General features: G+C 42.6%; 1 protein-coding gene across 2 annotated transcripts in view; it reads right to left on the bottom strand.

The window, feature by feature from the left end:
• The window catches only part of LOC146573610 (copine-9-like), a 204,125-nt gene that overhangs the window by 53,761 nt on the left and 124,258 nt on the right, over window positions 1-26,106 (bottom strand). For both annotated transcript variants that reach the window (XM_085272862.1, XM_085272863.1), the window contains 4 exons: window positions 15,138-15,201; window positions 11,473-11,576; window positions 10,721-10,825; window positions 5,984-6,025 (listed from right to left, as the gene is read on the bottom strand). In XM_085272862.1, the coding sequence (XP_085128988.1) occupies window positions 5,984-6,025; window positions 10,721-10,825; window positions 11,473-11,576; window positions 15,138-15,201 (315 nt within the window). The remainder of the gene's footprint in view (window positions 1-5,983; window positions 6,026-10,720; window positions 10,826-11,472; window positions 11,577-15,137; window positions 15,202-26,106) is intronic.

Genomic DNA, 26,106 nt, shown 5'->3' with positions numbered 1-26,106 from the left:
TTACGTCAGACAGAGGCCCCCAGTTCATTTCCGAGCTTTGGTCGGCCATGGCTGATGGACTGGGGGCTAAAGTCCACCGCACAACCGCATACAACCCGCAGGCTAATGGGATGTGTGAACGGTTCCACCGGTCGCTGAAGGCTGCCTTTCGCGCCTCCTTAAAGGATGGCAATTGGGTTGACCGCCTCCCGTGGGTTTTGCTTGGGCTGCGCTCTGCGGTTAAGGAGGATCTCGGCGCTTCCCCAGCTGAGCTAGTGTTTGGTCAGCCCCTCCGCGTGCCTGGAGAATTCTTGCCTGAAAATCCTCCTCCCTGCTTCGATCCATCGGTGCTCTCTCTCACCCCGCTTTTGCACTCGCTTCGGGTTCCTGGTCCGGTGCACCATTGCGTGCCTGACACCTTTGTTCCAAAGACTTTAGAGACTGCTAAGTTTGTTTTTGTCAGGCACGATGCCCACAGGACACCGCTGCGGCCGCTGTATGACGGCCCGTTCAGGGTTATTGAACCGGGCCAGAAACATTTTGTTTTGGATTTTGGGGGTCGAAGGGAGACTGTGTGTGTTGACAGACTTAAACCAGCACATGTTCTTCCGGACAGTGATGTAGTGCCGGCCCAGGCCCCTCGCCGTGGCCGACCTCCTGCACTGGGGTTGACAGTCTCTGGTTTTCCCCCCAGGACTACCCCTGGACCACCAACGTTTGAGCCTCCTCCTGCCTTTCCTGCTCGCCTTCACCAGCCTCGTTCACAGGATGGACCTTCCTCTGCCTGTTCTCTCCCTCCCAGGTTCAGTCGTGCGGGTCGTTTGCTTAGACCCAGGGTCCTGGACTGAATGGAGACCTGACTGTGTGTTCAAGGGGGGGTATGTGTGGCGGACCACCAGGTGGCTCCACTCACACACAAGTTGAAAGGAAGTGTGGGGGTGGAGATTTTGGCGCTGACTATATGTGAAGTTCTGTCAGTTAATAAAGTTGTTGGAGTGAGACACTGAGACCTCTCCTGTCGTTGTTACATACCTCCACAATATATATTAGCTGTATAATACCAGTAGGCCAGCTCTAATAGTAATTTGGTATGGCTTCGCGGGCCAAATGTAATTAGGCTGTGGACCAAATTTGGCCCGCGGGCCAGAGTTTGACACCTATGCTCTAGAACACTGAATAGTGTCGATAAAACTATGAGGGAGCCCCACTGTGTTCAGGTTAAATCACTCACAGGCCAAGCCCTTAGAGCTAGCATCTCCAGGTGGGGGTGGAATATTTCCACCCGTGCCTGAGACAGGAGGTCTCTGCGTAGTGATAACAGCCAAGGTGGGCCGCACAGCAGCTGAAAAATCTCTGCCAGCCACTGCTTCCCTGGCCAGTGCGGGGCTATCAGGATCATATAGTGACCTCTCTCTCTCAATTTGGCCAGAGTTGGAGAAATGAGGGCCACTGGGGGAAAAGCATAGAGGAGGGTTCTTGGCCACTCGTGAGCCAGAGCATCCACCCCGAGCGGCGCTTTCTGATCGTGCAGCGAGTAAAACACTTTTTCCTTAGTCATCAGGTTGGTAAGCCAACACATGCTTCCCCATCTTTTTCGCCTTTGGCAATTTCTTACCATCAAAACGAGATTTTACAACCTCTGTTTGTATGGCGGGCCATGGGATGTTGAGCCTAGCAGCTGCGCATGTCCTGCATGTCGAGATCCAGGGGAGACGGCGGTGTCGGTTTTTCAACCTCGCCGGTAGTCGAGGGCTTTGCAGCCCAGCTGATTCTAGGTGGAACCCTCCTCCTCCTCGTCAGACAGGAGGAGTTCTGAGTCAGCCGACTCATCTCCGTCATCATTAGCATCTCCTCCCCGGGCGACTCCAACATGGGGGAAAAACTCACATTCTCCATGTGCCTCCAGCGACGGGAGAGCGGCCGCGATGGGCTGAGGGTCTGCCTCTGCCCAGCTCGGCCTGGCGTTGTTGCCAAATCATCAGGCATCTCAATTTCTCCTTGCGCTGCAGCAGCCTCACACAGCAAAGAGTCGCCACCCGACAGGTTAGCCTGGCGAGCTAGCCTGTGCGGAGTTTGCGTGGGAAAGCCGCGCAGTGGATACAGTCGTGTGCAGGTGTCAAGGCAGCCTGAGCCTGAGATAAGCCTAGGCATGCTGCACACACGGGTGTGTATCCCAGGCAGAAATCCTCTTGCCGCAAGGACAAAGTTTCGCAACTTCGTTGTCAGTCGTAGCCATGGTTAGCTAGAGGGTTGTGCACATTAGCGAGACCAACACTGAGTGTGGAGAATATTGCTATTTCTCAGCTAGCATGGGGTGAAAAGTAGTGCTACTTTTCTGCAGGTATTGCTACCTAATGTGTAAAACCGCTAGTGCCGAAGGGTATTGCTACCTCATGGTGAAGCTAGTGGTACCTTTATTAGCAAAGTGTTGCTACATCGCTTTGGGAAAATATTGCTACTTCCCAGGGTGAAAGTATTGCTACTTGACACCAGCACTAGCTACAGAACAGTATTGCTACTGCTTGTATGCTAGTGGACAACTGAAATGCTGGGAACAAAGCGCCCGGTGACCGAGTTGTTCACTCGAATCTGTGGACAGTTTAGCTTTACCACCCAATAGCACAGTTGTCTTACAGGCTTCTGTGAGAAGTGAGAAGAGGTTTTTGAATGACATCTGACGCTATGTCAGCCTATTATATAGGGAGGCACTAGCCCATCCTGACATGAGCGTCACTTAGCCAGCCCTTACAGGCTCGAGATGCTCCATAGCGGCAAACTCTTCCCGAACGACGGAGGGTTTTGCGGGGTTGAGGAGGCGCACGCGTGCGAACACCGGGGGACCGACCGTCGGGGTATAATGTTCAACCCCGTGCTTCGTAGCCATGTTCATGAAATTAGGAACAGTCAGTGAAGGGAACTCCAAGAGCAAACACTGAAAAACATTCCCTGAAGTCACAAAATTAGCTCAATTCAGGGGCTCGATGGCCCGAGTGAAACAGTGTATTAAAGAAAAGGACAGAGCATCGAATAAGCGTCTGTTAGCGACATCGACCACCAGTCCGTGGGCACAAAGAAAATCGGCGCCCAAAATTGGCACAGAGCTAGTGGCAACAACAAAGGTCCACTAATGAATGGAGGACTTTTTTTCCACTCGATAAAAGTTAATGTGAGGGCTCCCGATGGTTAGGGGCAAATGCAATCGCATGGCAGGATTCTGTAAACGGACCAAACGTCAGTCAGGAGAACCACCGAGATTAGTTAGTCATTAATATACTGCTGCTGCATGGGCTGGGCTGTAGTTACATTTTAAGGGTTTAAAAACTGTGTTTTAAAATAATTAGCGGTAATAAAAACCATGAGAAGCCGATAGTGATCACTGACTGTTTTTAGGGGCTTGTTGATATTAAATAACAAGATACAAAAGCAAAACATGTTAAAACACATCAGTCTTATTAAGTGCAGAATACTTTGGACCCAGACGCAGGATTCATCACGTTATCACTTAAAGACCGGATACCGGTCATGGAGGCTAACAAGGGCTGCCCAAAGAACATCTGGATTAAGACATACGGCTTCAAAAAGTTTTGGTGCTTTACAGTAGCCGCATAGACACCAGTAGTTGTACCTGACTCTCTCGTCCTCATGTGACGGATTGTTTTCATCTTCATCTAAACTAAGTGCTGGTTGACTATTTTCATTCTCTCTCTCGGTTTGCTCTGGTTCAAACTGGAAAGGCTGAACAGAAGCCATTTCCAGTGCACTGCTAACTGTGAACTGGATGCGGTGCAACCGTATGACGTCACTACCCAGAGTGCATTGAGAACTAAATAACAATGGAGGCCTACTGGTAAATCGGTTTTATATAAAATGTGCTTAAAAGGGGGCAGCACGGTGGCACGGTGGTTAGCACTGTTGCCGCACAGTAAGAAGGTCCTGAGTTCAATTCCACCATCAGGCCAGAGTGTTTCTGTGTGGAGTTTGCATGTTCTCCCCGTGTTTGCGTGGGTTCCCTCCGGGTACTCCAGCTTCCTCCCACCGTACAAAGACATGCAGTTTGTGGGGATAGGTTAATTGATTAATCCAAATTTCCTATAGGCGTGAAAGCGGGAGTGAATGTGAACACGAACAGTTGTCTGTCTCTGTGTGTTGGCCCTGCGACAGACTGGCAACCTGTCCAGGGTGTACCTTGCCTCTCGCCCCATGACAGCTGGGATAGGCTCCAGCGCCCCCCCCAACCCTGAAAAAGGACAAGCGGAAGCGAATGGATGGATGGATGGTGCTTAAGGAAAACATTTGGCGTATTTTAGTACCACATATGTGTTATTGAAAGCACAGTACATATTTTAGCGCAAACATGTCTTAATAGCCGGGGTTCCCTTTAACCAATGTGAAGGATTGCATGGATCTTCCTTTTGTTGTCTTGTATTACAAACTTATACAAAATAGTTGCAATTAAGTTGCACTAATTTAAGGAGAAGTGTATCCTTTTCAGCTTCTATGATGTGGTATTTCTCACACATTAAACTATCCCAGATACCAAAAGGCGAGAGGCGAGGTACACCCTGGACAGGTCACTAATCTGACACAGGGCTAACACATTGAGAAAGACAGCCATTCATACCTATGGGCAATTTAGAATCACCAGTCAATCTAATCCCACTAACTGCATGTCTTTGGACTGTGGGAGGAAGTGGAGAGAACTCCCACAAACACAGGCAGAACATGCAAATTCCACACAGAAAGACCTGGCCAGATGAGTCAAACTCAGGACCTTCTTGCTGTGAGGCAACAGCCCTAACTACCGCACCACTGTGCTGCTCTGAATTAAATTAACTGTAGATATTTAATTTAACTAGGCTATATTTGCCTTTTAAACCTTGCTGTCCTGTGCTTTAGATCACAAAGATTCAAATTAGACAAACAAGTGTCCTCAGTTGTGAAAACGAGTTTTTACCAGCTACGCTAAATCTCCAAGGCAAGGCCCTATATTCCACATAAAGACCTTGGACAGCTTATCCATGCCTTTATTACTTCGAGACTAGACTGTTGCAATTCTCTGTGCATGGGCCTCCAATTCTCTCTCCCCCAGCGTTTGCAATTAGTTCAAAATGCCACAACACGCCTCTTAACTGGCACCAGAAGGCATGATCACATCACCCCTGTTCTAGCCAATCTACACTGGCTCCCTGTTAAATACCGTATCGTATTTAAAATCCTTTTGTATACTTTTAAAAATGGCGCCCAGTTACCTAACAGACTTTCTCGACGTGTATAGCCCCAACAGAGCACTCAGATCCTCTAATGGCTCTAACTTTTGTGATGTGTAGCTCGTTAGTCAGTGTCTGTTTTAATTTTGAAAAAGTGTCTAGCCTCAAAGGATTCCCTTTCTTTGTCCCTGTCACAATGACACGTCATTGGTCGATAGAGATATTTTATCCAAAAATGTATTATGCGTATACATTTGTCATTGTTATGTTTCTATTTTGACAAAACAGAATACTGTGTCAAAGCCTAAAAGGGAAACTGAGTAAAAATGCATCAGAATTACAGCCTGATGAATTCTGCAAGACAAACATTTCCTTCAGGTTTCCTTTTTTCTCACAAAAAGTGAAAAGAGAGACAGAAGATAGAACATAGAGAAAAGACTGAAAATTTATTTTCAGAGTAAAATTTGTGGAACAGCAACATGAGGTCAGACAGCCTGAAAACCCCCACAAGATATCTGCAAATTAAGCCCCACATGTATGAGGGCTCCTACAGTAGCCAGCATCTGTGATGAGACGTAGAAGCCATGTATAACCTGACCTCCTAACCACTTAGCTGCAACCTTTCACTCACAAGATTTCATTCATTGCCCAGTGTGTGCCAAGCAGGTGGAGCTCTTCACTTGTTCTAATAAAATGCCTTGGGTCAGAAAGAATAATGTGTGACATTTCAGAGACTCCGTGTGGAGCTGAAAATTAAAGCAAGGAAAAGGAGAGTCACACAGAGTGAGAGCGCTTACCTCCCATCCCTGTCCCAGTCGTAAACGTCCACCTTGACTGTCCTGGAGGGAGGTGAGACAAGGAAGCCAAGGTGAGATAGACATAGGGGAGATTTACAGAAGATAAGAGGGAGTGTGAGGGTGAGAAAGTGAAATGGCAGGAAGCCAATAGGGAGAGACCATCAGAAAGTTGAGTAAGTTAACTTTTCTTCAAAGGATGTTTCACATTATGAAATCAATTAAAATAATGGTGACCCTAAAGTTATACAGCTTACCAATGTCAAAAATTATATAATTATATAATATATAAAAATTCATTCAATAATGAAAATAATGGAAAAAATAATACGTATAATGGATTATATATTTGAAATAAGACAACTTTAAAAAACATTGTAGGCCTTCTTCCTTAAAGTCGGTGCTATGACTCAGATTCTTTCAGTCGTGCGATCATCCATGTGACCGTGTGCGCTGTGCTTTAGAGTATGAGGTGGAGTGACTCTTGTTACTTCTTGTTCTTTTCCTGTACAGGTTGATTGCCTGTGTGAGATGCAGGTCCAGTTTTCTGTGACTTAAACAGCTACTGTGTAAGAAGTAATTAAATGTAATTAAATTCAATAAATTTATATGTTACACAGCAGAAACTTGTATTTGTTTTATAGTCGGATTTATTGTTATTTTAGTGTTTATTCTTGAGTGTAGTTTGGATTTTATTTGCATGATTTTACTTTGATATTTGTATTGCGTTTTTTGGACAATTTTATTGTGGGATTTTTAGTGTAAAAAGTATTTATGCATGCTTTCTTCCTCAGGGAATAAACTTTCTTTGATTAGACCTACTCAGTCTCTGTGCCCTGGTTTTCTGATACACATACTCCTCGTATTTAAAGAACCTCCTGATGTGAGGTTTAGGCCCACCAGCTTTAGTGTCTAAACAAACAGCACCCAATCTCAACAATAGTCCGCTCAACCTGCTTTAGTTTGTACAGTAAAGACCCTACAAGATTTGAGACAAAGCCCCAACAATCAGATGATATCCTTGCTGATAGGAGTTTATTTAGGCTACGTTCACACTAATGCATTGTTGTTTGAAAACGCATCGTTTTCTCTCCGTTTTGACCTCCCGTCCACACTGAGACGGCGCTTTCCTCAAGGAAAAAGGCAGCGTTTTGAAAACGCTCTCGAAAACGCATACATTTCAAAACGCAGCTGTTCCGTTGCAGTGTGGACACACGAAAACGTAGACTTTCTAAAACGATGACGTATTTTAGTCATGTGACGCAGTCATGTGACCAAATAAACAAAGATAGCAGAGTACATTATACAGCGGTTGTTTTGACTGCCCTAAAAAAGATGAATATCAGTTTGTACGCGCTCCAGATAGCTTTTCTTTAAATTCTTTAATTCTCACTCGCTTTTGCAGCTTTGTACTTTTGTGTTACTCGTAGCAACAACTCCCCCTCATTGTTAGTCCATTTAAAAATGTATTATGTCTGATCATGGCAGCCCAATAACAGGCCCTAAGCACCAGCCATAGAGGCAGGAATATACCAAAGCCAACAAGTCCGTCCAAAGGTGCCCTAGAGACTATCCACCATATAGTAGCAGAACATAAGATGTAAAGAACAGTATACACTGAGAGGCTTAACCAAGTGGCTGAGATAGTATATATGGACTAGAAGTCCCAAATACCCAATACAAGACACCACCAAAGGAGGTGGAGAACAACAAGGTCCTATGGCACCAAAAGTTCCAGACAGACAAGCAGCTGCTGGCAAACTAACCAGACAGTAGTGCAGGGGTGTCGAACTCCACGCCTCTAGGGCCGGTGTCCTGCAGTCTTTAGATATCACCCTGGGTCAACACACCTGAATCACATGATTAGTTCCTTACCAGGCCTCTGGAGAACCTCAAGGCATGTTGAGGAGGTAATTTAGCCATTTAAATAAGCTGTGCTGGATCAAGGACACATCTAAAACCTGCCCTTGAGGCCTGGAGTTTGACACCCCTGTAGCAGTGGGTGACAAGGAGCAGAAGACAAAAAATTGTGATAGATATGGCAAACCCAACAGACAGCAACATCAGGAAGGAGGACAAGAAAATAGAGAAGGAACAACTGGAGCAGATGTGGAAAGTAAAGTCCAAAGCAGTCCTGGTGGTAACAGGAACATAAGGAGTTGTAACCCTGATACTGGAAGAGCAGCTCCAGCAGAATCCGAGTGTATAAGAGGTCTCTGTGCAGAAGAACACAGTCCTAGGTACACCTAAGATACTGCGAAGAACCCTCAAAATTCCAGGCCTCTAATAGAGGACTCAAAATTTAGCATCACACATATACCCCCCACGCATTCATCCTAGCCATTATTAACAGTGGTCTGACCTCTAGTGTGGTGCCAAATTTTTTAAAGATGCTATTGTGCAACCCTTTTCTTAACCTTTTTTTGTCGAGCCTGTCTCCAAGCTACCTTTGTTGCCTAAACTCCTTTAAAATTTTGTCTACACTCAATTTAAGTCCCTCCTGTATGAATATGAAATTCTAGAAGTGTTCCAATCTTGTTTTAAAACTCACCACAGCACTGAATCTGCTCTATTAAGAGTCTGGTGATGACAGACACTTTGTGCTCCAGTGGATGATGAGAGGCATCCCCACAGATACAGCAGCCATGGAAGCAGAAGAATATCCTATTAAGAAGGCCCTGAGTAAATGTGGTTATCCCAACTGGACATTCACTTCAGGTGCGAAGAAAGACAACTACTGTCTAAGGGAAAATCCTTAGTAATCCCTTATTTGTCGGTTGATTTAGGCTTAGATGTACATACTGTGCGTGTGTGTTTGCTGCTTATTACTTCTGCATTAGTCTCAATAACACCAGCACTGGCCTGACACTGAGTTCACGGCCGACTGCTGGCATTATTCTGACCACCACAGAGTTCAGCTTTATACAGGATTCAGTATGAATATGGAAAGACAAACCTCAAATCTTCAATTTGAAGACAGACCCAGTTTAAGAAAGAAGATGATGTTTCTGCATAAGTCTGAAGTCCTGATGAGTACAAGTGAACCTTCAGATGTTCTATGCTTTTCATGGATGAAGTCATGGAACTTCTACAGTCAAAAATGTAATGAGAACTTGGTTGGGGCTCCTTCACCCTCCTTCAGCTCATCTATATTTCTAGGTTGGGTTTTTTCTTATCTTCCTCCTGACAATACCTCTATGGGTTTAAGGTTAGGGACGCTGGTTGTCCAATAAAGCACAGTATGTCATGAGACTATGGCAGCAGACAGTGAGGAAAGAGGATAAGGACCCAAATGCATACATGTACAGGCAGTAGTGGGTTTTAACAAAACATGAGCCGTTTATTAAAAGCTGAATGAAAATACTAGCAAGAGGCAAAACAGGAACTGAGGCTTAACTAACAGAACTAAACTGGATGAATTAACTTGGACATGGAACCTGGAAACATGGACAAGAGAAGCAGACGTCCTGATAAGAGACAAAGAGAAAACAGACAAAATATATACACACACGAGGGTGATTAGGGAGAATGGAAACACACAGGAAACACAGCTGGAAAGACTTGACAAAGACACAAGGAAAGCAAAACTAGCATTGACACTCTGTAGCTGCATCAAATTTCCATGATATAACCAAATTCTGACTAGCAGACTGTGACCTAGACATAGTGTAGGTGGCAAACGTCTGTGACAAATTAGCCTGCACAGCAACAGACATGTGCAGATCAACAATGCATAATATGGAGAGCAGGAGAGAGTACGACCGTGCAGCGTTTAAAGCTTGGAAGTACTCACATTACTTTGAGTTTGATTCCGTAAAAAATTACAAAAACATTAGCGTCTGCTGTTCACTCTGCGTGGGAAGAAAACGTCTTTCTACAGCAAAAAATTAAACTTCTGAGCGAGCTCCGAGCACGCTGCCACGGGAATGTGACATTCACAGAGAAACCCCCGGATCCTCCCACTGACATGAACGCTGTGGCACCGGGCAAACCTCCACCCGCCCCACTCCTGCTAAACAGGTGACAACAGATTTAAGAGACAGGACTTAGTGCTGCTCAATCTTTGATTTTATAAATTTTTTGGTGTGTTTTACTTGCATCTATTTGAAAAAGTGTAAACACAAAACATTTTTTTTTTAATTTTATAAGCTGGAATCTGCAGAAAAGGTTTAAATGTTAAACACATTTCTTCCAGTCAGAGACTGCTGCATATAATTTAATTTTTGCTTGATGCAATGTGCATGAAACTAAAGATTAAAACTAATAAAAAAAATTTTCAAAACAGACTTTTTCATTTGCTTCACTTTTATATGATGGATTATGCAGAAAAAATTGAACTGGGCTCAAAGATCTGTTGCTTTATTACTTATTCAGGTTGTGCATCATGTTTTTAAAAAGTACCGTAATAAAGTAACCAATTACTTTTGAAAATAAGTAATCGGTAAAGTAATGGGATTACTTTTTGGAGCAGTAATCAGTAATTAGTAACTAATTATTATTTTCAAGTAACTTGACCAACACTGGTAAAGACATATATTAAAGAGGTGAGAGCTCTTTTGTCTGACTACAAATTAGTAGGAAATTAAATTTGAAGTAGTAGCTGTCGGGTTTTTGTCTTTATTTTTTTTTATTTATTTAATTTTTTGCAGTAGCTGACCCTGTGTTAGCTCAATATAAACCTTTATATTCGATAGCATAATGATTTAAAATAAGAAAGTAATCAGTGCACTGTTCTCTCACCTGTCATAGTCTCCATTACAAAGTGCTCGAACAGGAATAGTAAATGACTGCCAGACAGGGTTTAGGTTGTTTTTGATCACCTCAGTCTTGTGGCAGATCGTAAACCTGCAAACAAAAGGAGACATCTCAACATAGATGAAATGTCAGGAGGGGGGAGTTTTTTTTTTATCATGAAACACATGTTGGTGGGCTCTAGGATTGACAGGAAATAGTGAACAAAATGTGTCCCTGGATACCACATATCCCTGGTTAAATAATGACATTTGGTAAGGCTTCATGCTACTAAGTGTTACTAAGTGTTTTATCCTATTGTAAAGTGTCCTTGGGTGACTTGAAAGGCGCTCATAAATAAAATTTATTATTATTATTATTATTATTACTCATCATCTAAATGAAATGTAACATTAGACACCAGAAACAGTCCAGAGTAAACAGAAAGTTTTCATCCTGAACTATATTTTTGAAATACTTAAAACTTAAACGAAGTACAAATTAAAACATTCTACTTCAGTGTAGAGAAAATCTATAACCACTTCTTCCTTCTGAAGAGTTAGTACCTTTCACTCTCCTCATGGGACTGGATCCAAAAGACAAATGTGTTAGCGTTTTATTTTTACTCACCGGCAGTAATAAGGCCAGAACTGGAACAGAGGAGCAGCGCTTTTCTTTAGATGGACAGCTAACAGATTGACTGCATATCAGAGGATATACAGTTTCTCTAACAATTCATACATTCCAAACAAAACACTCACGTGCCATCCTCGTTGCTCCGGTAGAAGACAAGGAAAGGATCAGACTTGCCAAAGAAATCCTTTTTATCCAGCTTGTTTGCACAAAACTGCATAGTGGCTATGTCCTAGGAAAACAAGAACAGTTTCTTTCAGGATCCGGTCTATCTTCAAGTTTATTTTTTAAGAATGAACTTGTGAATTTTTGAACATAATTTGACAATAAGTACTTAAAAGAGGATGTTGTCTAGCAAACTGTAATATCCGTAGACAAAAAGTCTATTGAGCACATGACTCAAACCCAACAAGAACTTTACCTAGTGGCAACAGGATATAACACAGAGCCATTTAACATTTAATAATGGATTGCATTTATATAGCGCTTTTCAAGGCACTCAAAGCACTTTACAATACCACTATTCATTCACTCTCACATTCACACACTGGTGGAGGCAGCTACAGTTGTAGCCACAGCTGCCCTGGGGCAGACTGACAGAAGCGAGGCTGCCATATTGTACCATTGGCCCCTCTGGCCAAGACAGGTAGGCGGTAGGGGATCAAACCGGCGACCTTCCGGTTACAGGTGCACTTCCCAAACCCCTGAGCCATGGTCAGTGCTGAAGACAGCACATCAACAAGCTCTGAGCACAAGATACAGGCTGGGGTCTATCACACCAGTCTTGCCTGTGAAGACCAGTCCAATGGTCTTGACAGAGAGTTGGGGAATGGCTGCAATCACAGCATTGTAAGATGGTGAAAGATATACCCTTAGGCCCCCTCCTCGATTCAGAGATGGTCTTTCCCTTTTCACGTAAATGACCTCCTTGACTCCCCGCTCGATGTGTACATCCTCATGATTGAAAGAGTGTCCACTGGCCTGGAGGTGTAAATAGACTGCGGAGTCCTCGCCTGACGAATTCTTCATCGTACCATCAGCTTTGCTAGAGGTTGTTTGGTTTCCCTGGTGTATAAATCATCAGCGTACACTATATTACTCTATTTGTGTCGGGTGGTTTAAAAGCCACCCGACACAAATAGTTTAGAAATGTTTAGAAAAAATGCTTCTCAACTGTTCCGATAGTCCTGACACATAAGGGTTTTCACTTAGGCAACAGTTGTCCTTCAATCCTGGATCGGGTGGAGCTTTCTTTCCATTGATCAGTGATCTTTGATCAATGAGCTTCGATCAGTGGGCTTTGATAAGTGGTAGTTGATCAATCGTCATGAGAATTAATGATCAAGGAACTGACCTCCCAGCCCATTGTTCATTCAGTGGTGCTGGTTTCAGTCATTCTGCAAATGTACTGTTTATAAGGTTGGGGAGACCTGCAGTCAGCTGAGACTCAAGAAGTCACTTGGATGAGTGACGAAATGTTTCTTCCACTGAAAACACTACGTCCAGAGGAACAGAATCAACCTTTTGGGATCCTCAGAAGGATGGTCATCCATATGCTGTTTTGTGTCTCTGCTTCATCTTCAGCAAAGATATGATCCAGAGATTGAAAATCCCATTGGTCCTTGGGTTCTGGGCATGGGCCTACTTCTGTGAATGGCTGGAATACAGTGGGGCAAAAAAGTATTTAGTCAGCCACCGATTGTGCAAGTTCCCCCACTTAAAATGATGACAGAGGTCAGTAATTTGCACCAGAGGTACACTTCAACTGTGAGAGACAGAATGTGAAAAAAAATTCCATGAATTCACATGGTAGGATTTGTAAAGAATTTATTCGTAAATTAGGGTGGCAAATAAGTATTTGGTCACCTCAAACAAGGAAAATCTCTGGCTCTCACAGACCTGTAACGTCTTCTGTAAGAAGCTTTTCTGTCCCCCACTCGTTACCTGTATGAATGGCACCTGTTTGAACTCATCATCTGTATAAAAGACACCTGTCCACAGCCTCAAACAGTCAGACTCCAAACTCCGCCATGGCCAAGACCAAAGAGCTTTCGAAGGACACCAGGAAAAGTATTGTAGACCTGCACCAGACTGGGAAGAGTGAATCTACAATAGGCAAGCAGCTTGGTGTGAAAAAATCAACTGTGGGAGCAATCATCAGAAAATGGAAGACATACAAGACCACTGATAATCTCCCTCGATGTGGGGCTCCACGCAAGATCTCATCCCGTGGGGTCAAAATGATCATGAGAACGGTGAGCAAAGATCCCAGAACCACACGGGGGGACCTGGTGAATGACCAGCAGAGAGCTGGGACCAAAGTAACAAAGGTCACCATCAGTAACACACTACAACGGCAGGGAATCAAATCCCGCAGTGCCAGACGTGTTCCGCTGCTGAAGCCAGTGCATGTCCAGGCCCGTCTGAAGTTTGCCAGAGAGCACATGGATGATACAGCAGAGGATTGGGAGAATGTCATGTGGTCAGATGAAACCAAAGTAGAACTTTTTGGTATAAACTCAACTCGTCGTGTTTGGAGGAAGAAGAATACTGAGTTGCATCCCAAGAACACCATACCTACTGTGAAGCATGGGGGTGGAAACATCATGCTATGGGGCTGTTTTTCTGCCAAGGGGACAGGACGACTGATCCGTGTTAAGGACAGAATGAATGGGGCCATGTATCGTGAGATTTTGAGCCAAAACCTCCTTCCATCAGTGAGAACTTTGAAGATGAAACGAGGCTGGGTCTTCCAACATGACAATGATCCAAAACACACCGCCCGGGCAACAAAGGAGTGGCTCCGTAAGAAGCATTTGAAAGTCCTGGAGTGGCCTAGCCAGTCTCCAGACCTCAACCCCATAGAAAATCTGTGGCGGGAGTTGAAAGTCCGTGTTGCTCGGCGACAGCCCCAAAACATCACTGCTCTCGAGAAGATCTGCATGGAGGAATGGGCCAAAATACCAGCTACTGTGTGTGCAAACCTGGTAAAGACCTATAGTAAACGTTTGACCTCTGTTATTGCCAACAAAGGTTATGTTACAAAGTATTGAGTTGTATTTTTGTTATTGACCAAATACTTATTTTCCACCCTGATTTACCAATAAATTCTTTACAAATCCTACCATGTGGATTCATGGATTTTTTTTTCACATTCTGTCTCTCACAGTTGAAGTGTACCTCTGGTGCAAATTACTGACCTCTGTCATCATTTTAAGTGGGGGAACTTGCACAATCGGTGGCTGACTAAATACTTTTTTGCCCCACTGTATTTCTACCAATTTGTTTTGTTTCTTTAAGAAAGAAAGAATGAGGTTCTGGTGCAAAAGGTATTGCAGTACTGGGTTGACCGTTAATTGAAATGTATAGAAGATAGATTGTTGCTCAGAGACAAACATTTGAACAATAAATCCAACAGGGCTCTCAGAGTTCTCAAGGACTCTTGAGCTGTCACCACCACCACGAGTCTGATAGTGAAGCAAAGAAGGTCAAACCTGATTACATATATACATAACAGTAATCTGATCTTCTTCAACATGGATATAAAAAACAAAGTGTAAAATAAGGATTTATAATTCATGAGCAGCTCTTCTCATCACACTGAGAGTATGATGCAAATTACAAAATTATCCTGAAGTCCTTTAAATGGTCATTCAATATCCAGGTAATTTAAATTTACTTGGTTAACAAATGGAAACACAGACTGTGGCCATCATGAGGTCGGGCTGCCATGCTTAACTTTCTAACTCCTCTTACTGTTTGTATCACAAGGTTCATCTAAGCTGATACTAACTCTGCAGTTACTCAGCTCCTCAGCGGTGAAGATGATGGTTCCACACTTCTTCCCAGGAATACCACTAAGAAAGTGAGAGAGAAAAGTGTAAGATACAGGACAAGTATTTAAAAAAAAGATTTGTGGCTGACAATAAAAGAATAATACTTAAAACTAAGTATGGATCATTCAGATCAAGCTATAGTTTACTGTTCTCTGGGAAAATCTGACTACTTCCCAATTTCAGCCTATGCTAAATTTTTAGTGCCAGTAACTTTCCATCACAGTGATTAATCTCAGCAGCTGTTTACTGGCCCAGGAGCTGATTCCTACAAGTTATCATTGTCAGATATAGGAGAGGATAAAAGAGGAATTCTGGAGGCTCAGGAGGCACGTCACCATGATTGTTTCCAACCAGAAGTCAACCTGTCATCGAATTTGTCTCAGAGGAAAGAGCACTTTTCATTCAGTGATGAATTACAAAACAATCTCGGCAATTGTATTAAAATTTCATTAAGATTAGAAAATGAAATGTGAAGTCATTTCTCACAGAGAGAAATCACCTGCTAGAGCAAAGGCTCTGTGCCCTTTTCTCTGCTTGTGCCCTGTTGCAAACTGCTGGAAGTGATGCTTTGTTGTTGCTTTTTCATGAATTTACTATACTTACAATCTATCTGCCTCCAACTAACAACCATGTTTTCAGGATATTAGTATATACTCATAGGTCATTTTTAAGATCTGATTTATTCCCCAGTTTGTAAATTGGAGTTCCATGTTGTTGGAACAACATGGAAACCTGAGTGATAGATTAATCATATGTGTTATTGGAAACATCAAAGAATCTTTGTGAGCATTTCTAAAATAAATATTCAAACCATACACATCTTTAACTTTAGATTTTTTAAAAATTTGTCTATAATAGCGGCCACATCTGATTCTGAATAACATAACATCTTTAATTTAGGAATAGAGGGTGTCTGACTATTTATTGTAACATCATCACTTTCAGTGCAACCTAGCTCCTTCAAGCCTCTTGACAGATTTAAGTATTGGGTTTTGGGACTATGTCATGAAATGCTGAGCAGTTTACTGCATCAGTAAATAAGATAAGATAAGATAACCTTTATTAGTCCCACACGTGGGAAATTTGTTTTGTCACAGCAGGAAGTGGACAGTGCAAAAGTTATGAGGCAAAAATTAGAATACAATAAGAATAAATACAGTACACAACTGTACAGAATAGAATAAAATAAAATACTATATACAGTAGAATAAAATAAAATAAATATACAATAAGATAAAAATAGAATACAAATACAAATAAAAATAAAAATAATTATTCAAGCGTGTATTTGCTTGTTTCCTTGGTTTTTCAGTTAAATGGACCATATTGAAGCGGTTGCTTATCTCTTTCAGATTTCTCATATCATTCTTATCAACCCAGTTAACAGAGGTGGTGGCTTACGACACCAACTGTCTTCCATCTATAATCCCGTTTTGAGACTCTTCCCAGCGCCTTAACACCCACTTACATCCTGGGTCATTTGACCTCAGTGAATCACATGATAGGGTGTGACAAGGTCTCACAGTGGGTTTACCTGAAACACCCGTTTTCACACCTTGGCTCCTGTTATTAGGCAGAGGATCAATAGGGGGTCCATGACCCTCTTAGGGATACTCCCTAAGGGCTTAAAATCTGGGATTCTCCACCAATTGCTCTTAGAACTGAAGAAGCTTCTCGGATGAAACGTCTTCAAGAAAGTGTAATATCATCAGGCCGCTCAATTTGAGATCATCTTATTTTGTGCATAGATGCACACCGTCTTAATTATAGAGACATCATGAAACCACACCTGTCTAGTTTGGGGCCCATAATTCTCCTGGTCCTAGTCTGAAATATCTGAGATCTGTGTGCAAGCAAATTACACCCTGACAAAGAAAAGCGGATAATTAAAAGTTTTTCAAGACAAGTTGAAGCCAGATAGAGAAGTGGGGAAACCTTTATCATCCTCTTGATAATTCCCTGTGGTTGCAGGTCACACTCCACCTCACAGTGTGACACAGCGATTCGTTCCATCCACTCAAAGCTGCGCTTCTGTCTGATGCTGCACTGTGATTAAAACGCCAGCTGAGATTCAAGGATGTTGCCATAAACAACTGTGACAATGTACACAGGCACCAACACACCGCTACACATGCACACTACATTATGCAGGAGGGATAGTCGGAAGATTCCACACAAACAAAGAATATATTATCCTTGAGAGACTGTTTTCTGTGACCTTAAACTGGTTTTGCTTCATTTAGTCCATTGTCCCTTCTGCTGGTTCGTTTATGAACCCAGTCACGTAACCGTAGCTGCATGAGGGCAGGTAAAACTCAAAGATTTGGCTTGAAACAAGTATTAATTCCAACACTTCTGACAATTTCATCTCAGTTTGGTTTTCTCTGCTGGCCCTCTCACTTAAACAAAGAAAGCTATCAGTGATACATGAGTGTCTGTGAGCAGTTCTGATAATGAATTTGCAAGGTCATGTGGGATATTGAAGATACCTTGAGCCTCTCTCGACTGTCACAGAACCTCCTATTCACATTCCTGCTGCTGATACAGCCTAGCTGTAGTTAAACTGCAGTAACGTCACAGAAGCCTGTGCATGGCAGGACAAAACAGGTAACTACAACACAGATGAAGAAAATAAGTTAAATGTGGACGACATCAGGGCGTGTGTGTGTGTGTGTGTGTGTTTTAAGGTGGGGAGGGGTCTCAGCAGGCCTTTTCCAACATATTTTTTGTCATCCAACCACTTCAGTTTTTCACTGCCTAATGTGGGTTTCCCACTCCCACATATGTTAGACAAGATAACACAAACACAATCACAATTACTCTACAGTAACACAGTCATGTAAAATTGCACACAAAAGCCTTCTCATTTTGTTTTATGCAAGGACATTTTTGACATTAAACAAAATACTCCAACAACAATGATATGAAAGTTGAGGGGAAAAGAATGAAAAACAGAACAGGCAGCAGCGTGGATTTTCTCACTTTGAATATCTCTAGCAAGATACTTAAATGTAGTTGTGTGTGGACCAAAACCTGAGACCTCTGTCCTACAACTGTTCTTCATAGTTCTGAGAAAATACACTTATATAGCAAAAATACACATTCTTAACCTGAATTAGACTGATAATGTCCTCACGTTTGCAAAGCAGCCTGTAGTCACCCACTAGTTAGTTTAGCTGAGCATGAAGACTGGATTTGTCCAGTATTTAGTATACTGTACGGACATAAGTACTGGGTCAACTACAAATGACTACACATTATATTTTTATTACCCTGTCTTCCTCCCCTCACCCCAGCAGATGGCCCCGCCCCTCCCTGAGCCTGGTTCTGCTGGAGGTTTCCTCCTGTTAAAAGGGAGTTTTTCCTTCCCACTGTCACCAACGAGCTTCTCATAGGGGATCGTATGATTGTTTGGTTTTTCTCTGTATGCATTATTGTAAGGTCTACCTTACAATATAAAGTGCCTTGAGGTGACTGTTGTTGTTATTTGGCGCTGTATAAATAAAACTAAATTGAATCATACCTACACATACCTGCTCTACCATAGAAACCCATTCCATGAAACTCCCAAAACACTGTTTTTGTGCTAATGTTAATGCCCAAGTAAGCTTGGAACTCTGTGATGTTTAAGCACTATGTGCCTTAGCACTCTCCAATGCCACTCTCTAACTTAAATGGTCTGCCACATTTTGGCTAAGTTGCTGTCATCCCTAAGCACTTCCAGTTTTGCATTTGGCATTCTGTTACAGTACAGTGGTAAAATTCATCTCTTCAGAATAATAATGGATTGGATTTATATAGCACTTTTCAAGGCACCCAAAGCGCTTTACAATGCCACTATTCATTCACTCTCACATTCACACACTGGTGGAGACAAGCTACGGTTGTAGCCACAGCTGCCCTGGGGCAGACTGACAGAAGCGAGGCTGCCATATCGCGCCATCGGCCCCTCTGGCCAACACCAGTAGGCGGTAGGTGAAGTGTCTTGCCCAAGGACACAACGATCAGGACAGAGAGCCCGGGGATCGAACCGGCGACCTTCCGGTTACAGATACGCTTCCCAACCCCCTGAGCCACGGTCGCCACAGAAGAAACCATTGTGTGTAAGACTCATTGCATCTGTACAAGAACCATTGTTCTACAGAACAGACAAGATGTTTCCAGTGGTATTTGTTTTAAAATGATTAAATGAGGGATTTCAGAAGAAGCCTATGAATTACCTAAAGGATATATGTTTGAAAAGTGCATCCAGTAAAAAATGCAACTGAGGATATATCCAGTCCAAAGGACAACACGTGGAGGTCTTGGACTTCAAACAAAAAGCAGAACTTCTTCACAGTTTTACCAACGTTGCTGTGGAACAAGCTAAAACGATAGTCACGCTAAAACAACCATTAACCAAGGAAATAATGTCATTGAAACTCAGTCCAATTAGTTTGGTGCAGTGGTGGACGACGGACGGGTTCCGGCTGGGATCTTTGCTGACCCAGCATCTCTGGAAGTAACACACGCTTCGATTCCCTTAAGCTCCGTGGTCAGAGCCATTCATCCAGCAACTTATGTTGTGGGCCGCTACTCTACGATGGCACCGCAAGGTGACTTGACCTGTTCCACTGTGCTGATCACTGCACCACAGGTGGCAATAAAAACAGAGCATGATGCTCTTCCTCTCTCCAACTACCAGATTTGCAGCTCACCTATACTGTAGGTGCACTTGCCCACTCTGCCTCACCTATGAAGTCCACCAACCATCCACCAGAAATGCCAGCAGAACCTACTGTCTATTAAACACAGTTATTCCAGTGTCCGTTATGCCAGTTGAACTCAAATCCCTTCTAACTACACTCCCTAATTCAGTCAATATAATTATTGCTCATGTAGGTACCAGTGACACCACCTGGCAACAGTCAAACATGACAAAATCTGACTTTAGCACTCTGGTAGACTCTGGTATCTTAAGAGTGTTATATTTGTGTTATATTTGACCCTATTCTAAATGTGGTACCGTCCAGTTTTTTGTTTTTGTTTTTTACATTGACTACTGCTGACAAGTTTGTTATAGCAAATAGAAACTAAGCTGAACTATTAAGTTCCACCCCTTAAATCTCATGTTCATGCAGAAGAGTCCTTAAATTCTTTTATCAATATTTGCACTGTTATCCTTGATTCTGTTGCTCCTTTGAGATCTTAGTGCCCTAAATTAAAACATGAGCCTTGGCTAAATGAGTCTACTCGGGCGCTCTGTCAACAATGTAGGAGAGCAGAAAGGAAGGGAGATGAATAAATTCTGGTGTCTTATGAAAATAATTTTAACAGATATCAGGAGGTTTTCAGGGCCTCAAGAAAAAAACAAACAAACAAAAAAACACTTTTCCAATTTGCTTTATTCTCATTCCCATAGACTGAAGTTCCGCTTCACTACCATCAAGCATGACCTTAACAACATCTGTTTTTCCAAGTATGTCTCCTGTACTGTGACAGCTTTCTAAAATGTTTTCATTCATAGGATCTCACTTCTCAGGACTACATTGTACAATGATTTTCTGCCCAACAACTAATATTGTTGACAGGTTGAAACCTACTAATGTAAATTTGGCATTATTCGCTCTCGTCTGTTTACATCAAATCAAATCAAATCAAATCACTTTTATTGTCACATCACATGTGCAGGCACACTGGCACAGCACGTGCGAGTGAAATTCTTGTGTGCGAGCCCCACAAGCAACAGAGATGTGCAAACACAACAACACAAACGAGCAAAATACAAGAATGGCCAACCTGAAACTAATAAATATATGTACAATATATAATAGTGTATGCATTTCTGGATGTGTATACTAAATATTTTCCTACGTGTGTGTGTGTGTGTGTGTGTGTGTGTGTGTGTGTTCTCGTTATTCATACCTGGTGGGGACTTGACCCTAACTACACACTGACCCGTGGGGACTCATTTTACCGTGGGGACCTCACTTGAGGTCCCCACGGGCACAGGCCCACCAATAGCTCTAAAACAGTATTTAAAGATGGCTGGTGAAGTTTTCTAAGTAGGTCCCCATGTGGTCAATTTCCAGACAAAATATGTGTGTGTGTGAATTCATGTGACCCTAATGGTCACACAGCGGTATTGCAGTCCCCATTAGGTTGGGTGTTCTGGAACTGTGTGTAGTCATTTGTTCGCTCTATGGCGCCCCCTATTGAACAAGACCAGTATTACGCTTTGAAAATGTATTGTAAAAAGTGTTCCTTTTTTTAGCAAAGATAGACATTATTATATAAATATGTATAAATAAAGTAATTGCAAACATGCTCTGTTATTAATTAATGTAAATTTTAATATTAAAATATATTTGCAGTTCACTTATATATGAACAGAAATAATGTACAGTATTTTAAATATTTTCAAGTCAAATTAATTATGGTAAGTAACTCAGTGAATAATTATATTGTTGCAGTGAAACTTAAAACACAATTTTTGAAAGAGGAAATAAAGTAACGATGTTAAATAGGGCATTAAAAAACATTAACAATAAAAATAAAGTAAAATACGGAAGTAGCAGTAAAATACATACAGTATGCAGATGAAGGTATTGGGGTATTTGATACACTGCTCATAAATTAATTAGAGGAACTCTTTGAAAACATCAGATCTCATTTGGAAATAAACATCATGCTGGATATCCATACTGATATGGAACGGGTAATGAGTTAGGAACAAAAGGATTCTACATCAGTTGATGGTAATTAAAATAATCAACCTAATTCAGAGTCACCAAGAAATTAAACTGAAACGCTGATGCAGCAGGCTAGATCAATTTGCTGAAATTGGTCATTGCAGCAACTCAAAATGGTACTCAGTAGTTTGTATGGCCCCCACATGTTTGTATGCATGCCTGATAACTTTGGGGCATGATCCTTATGACATGACACGTGGCGTCAAGGATTGTCTCCTCCCAGATCCTGACCAGAGTTTCACTGAACTCCTGAAATTTTTGGGGAGCAAAACATGATGTCCCAGAGGTTTTCTATTGGATTTAGGTCAGGCGAGCGTGGATGCCAGTCAGTAGTATCAATTCCTTCATCCTCTAGGAACTGCCTACATACTCTTGCCAGGAGACATTATCATGCACCACCTAACCACAAATGTCTGCATAAACCTTCATCTCACTGCCAATGTTAAGCTACACTACCACTACAGTTATTCTGTACACATCTTGCTTGCAAGAAGCATGTAAGCATACAGTCGCATTCAAACACTATCAATGCGCTGCTCATGTGTGTAATGGGTCTTTTTCCTCAGTCCTGGGGTTGTAACACCACAACCTCCTCAGTCCATGATCAGAGAGTGTCTATTTGACAATAACCAAAATGTCTTTGGATAGTCTTTGTGAATGCAAAAAGAAAAAAAAAACCAATGGTGTTAGCTGGCCAGCAAAATAAAGAGAGTGTATGGCACTGAATGCGGGCGTGTGTGTGAGTACTTCAGTCCAAATAATCGAGGTCCGGATGGATGAATGGATGGCAGCCGCCGGTCCTTTAATGGCACCAGCGAGACAGCACAGTAGTAAGGCAGCACAGCAGTAAGGCAGCACAGCAGTAAGGCAGCACAGCAGTGAGGCGTCTGGCAGGAGAACGAACAATAGTCTTTTTTTAAGGATACTGCAGAAGGAGATATTCCCCGCTAGCTCACCCAAGCTTGTTCTCTGGCACAGCTACAAGCCATGTGAGCTCTTAGCCCCTCAGTGACATATGAACTTGGCTACCAACGTCCGCTTAGCATGATGGCTAATTGTCAAGCTTGCTAGCTTATCCCCAATTAGCGATTAGCACCTAAATAACCATTACTACACATCACATCATAGCAAACACATGATAACACATGGAATAGTATAATATACATACGAAAAAGATTTTTACCTGGCAGGAGAACGAACAATATTCTTTTTTTTAAGGCTACTGCAGCAGGAGATATTCCCCGCTAGCTCACCCAAGCTTGCTCTCTTGCACAGCTACAAGCCATGTGAGCTCGTAGCACCTCCCGCTAGGTGTACTACCACAGTCGACTTTAGTGATCAACATTGGTGATTAGCTACTGCTAATTAGCATCTAGGCTAATGTCAAATAAAGCACATCATTAGGTGAACTCACTTGCTCAAACTATCACAAGCCACTCATGGCAGTTAGTGCCAAGCACACACTGGTAAAATACAACATTAGTACCTCCATCAGGACACCTGTAATGCCTTTTCCTATACACTCATCTGTTGAGTCTTCTGTACTCTCTCTGGACCTCTACTGTGTGGATGTGTGTGTGAATGGGTGAATGACTGAATATAGTGTGAAGCGCTTTGGGGTCCTTAGGGACTAGAAAAGCGCTATACAAATGCAGGCCATTTACCATTTTACCATTTTACTCACATCTTTGTTCTCTCCGGACCCTGCACATGTGCCATCTTCTGTTGGAAGTTCAAAGCCCCCAGGGAATGAAGCCCACACCACCATCACTCCCCATTTTCTGTGGTCATCTATTGAGTTTTATTCAAATATCTTAAAACACACCTTGCCTTCAAAATTCCCTGAATGGGTTATGAGTTGTACACAGCAAATAGTTGGTGCCAGCCTGGAACCAGCTGTCCTGGCTAAAAGCTGATTCTCTAGCAGTGTAAATGCAAACAAAACTAAGTTCCAAGTTTAGCATGAATCGATACGTGAACTGGCTTTGTGGAAAAGGGGTAATGGGCTTTTTACATAAGATTAAAGGGCACCATGAAAGATGATTAATTGGGGTTATCTTTTTAATTCAGTTTTTCCCTGTGATTAGTTCATCGCAATGAGGTGTCATAATGTACTCTCTGACCTCTCTCTAGCTACTACTACTACTACTACTAATAATAATAATAATATGATATGGTTTATTGATCCTGTAGGAAATTAGTCTCTGCATTTAACCCATTCACTCAGTGAAGCAGTGAGCAGCCACCAATCCAGCGCCCGGGGAGCAGTATGTGGGGGATGGTACCATGCTCAAGGGTACCTCAGGGTAGCCAAAGGATGATTAGCAACATGAATTGATATACTGTGATTTCTGACAACTGTCACTCTATGGCCAGTATTAAATTTTCCTATCCTGATCTGAATCTAAATCTAATCCAGCATTGTGGATTTAATATGTTCTGAGTTCTTACTGTTAACAGTCTCTTTAACACCAAATCATCCAGATTGTAGCCTGTTTAAAGGATATGCAAGATTTTCTGGATGACTTCCCATTTAGATATACAATACAGAGCTTGGCTGTGGCTTAAAGTGTCTCTGTGTGCTTTAAGTCATGTGCTGAATTATCAAATTAAAATTGAATGTGATAAAATACTCTTTTTTATCACCTGTTTTTATCCTCATCTTTCTTTCATCTGCCACGTACTTGCATTTAGTACATACCTGCATCTTGAAATGTAATATGAATGAATTTTTAGCCAGAAAACTTTTCTCTTTTTTTTAGTTGGGGTTAGTTCTAATGTTCTTCAAGCTACATGCCAGTGGTAAATGAACATAATGACACAGATCTAAACCATTAAGTTCTGTTGTTCTAATAACATAGCAATGTCACTAAAACTTGATATGTAGTAATATGGTAAATGGTAAATAAAGAGAGGGAAGATGTTCAGAATTGAGGGAATTGTATGACCAGAAGGGAACATAGCAACCAATTACCTTAGAATCCCACATACAAAAAGAAACAAAAGCATACCTTGCTAGGTGGCCAGCACTAACTACAGCCTGACAACTGAGGACGGTGACCTCATCACGTGCTTCAAAAGATTACCTATACTCCCCATGCCAAAGAACAAGCCCTCATGCCTTAACGACTGCCGGCCGATTGCGCTGACTTCTGTGGTTATGAAGGTGTTTGAGAGGCTGTTGAACAACATTATCTCCTCCTACATCCCCAGCAGCACAGACCCACTCCAGTTTGCATACCGACAAGATCTACAGAAGACGCCATCTCCCACGTCCTGCACACCACCCTAAGCCACGTGGACATGAAACGGAGTAACTATGTGAGAATGCTGCTTGTAGACTACAGTTCAGCATTTGACACAATAGTGCCCCATAGACTGTTCACAAAGCTGGGGGATCTTGGACTTAACAACAGTTTGTGTGCATAGGTGCTGGACTTCCTTACTGGTAGATCGCAGGTCGTGAAGGTGGGTAAGTGTGTCTCTGACAGCATCACTACCAACACAGGAGTGCCACAGGAGTGCGTACTCTTGCCACTACATACTCCCTCTACACCTCTTGATTGTGTGGCCACTCAAGGCTCAAACGCCATCGTGAAGTTTGCTGATGATGCTGTGGTGTTGGGCCTCATCTCCAACAACGATTAGACAGCCTAATGGACGAGGTGAAGAACCTGGCATCTTGGTGCAGAGAAAACCACCTCCAACTGAACGTCTGCAAGACCAAGGAGCTGGTGGTGGATTTTAGTAGGAGAAAGCGGCGAGACTACAAGCCCCTGGCCATCAACGTGGAGAGGGTGCTGTCCTTCAAGTACCTTGGGGTTGACATCTCCTTAGAACTGACATGGACTGCTCACAGTCCAAAAGGGCTAGGCAGCGCCGGTATCGCCTGAGACAACTGAGAAAGTTTGGAGTCTCTCCAGGGATCCTTAGGACTATCTATTCGGGCGCTGTGGAGAGCATCCTCACACAGAACTTTACATCCTGGTATGGGAACAGCTGTGTTAAGGACGAAAAGCCCTTCAGAGAGTGATCTGTGTGGCAGAACACTGCTACAGGTCTGCTCTCCCTTCCCTACAGGACATCTACAACAGGAGATGTAGGTCCAGAGCAGCTCGGATTTTTAAGGACTTGTCCAGGACTCCTAAAAATAATCCAGCACATCACACCATGGTGTAAGATGCTAGCAGGCAGG

This window comes from Mchenga conophoros, linkage group LG5 (assembly GCF_057382185.1).
Source record: "Mchenga conophoros isolate Kocher_MC1m ecotype Shallow Benthic linkage group LG5, M_conophoros_male_GT1.1, whole genome shotgun sequence".
NCBI classification, from domain to species: domain Eukaryota; kingdom Metazoa; phylum Chordata; class Actinopteri; order Cichliformes; family Cichlidae; genus Mchenga; species Mchenga conophoros.
Note: the sequence above shows the minus strand (reverse complement) of the source record. Positions and strands in the feature narration are given on the sequence as shown.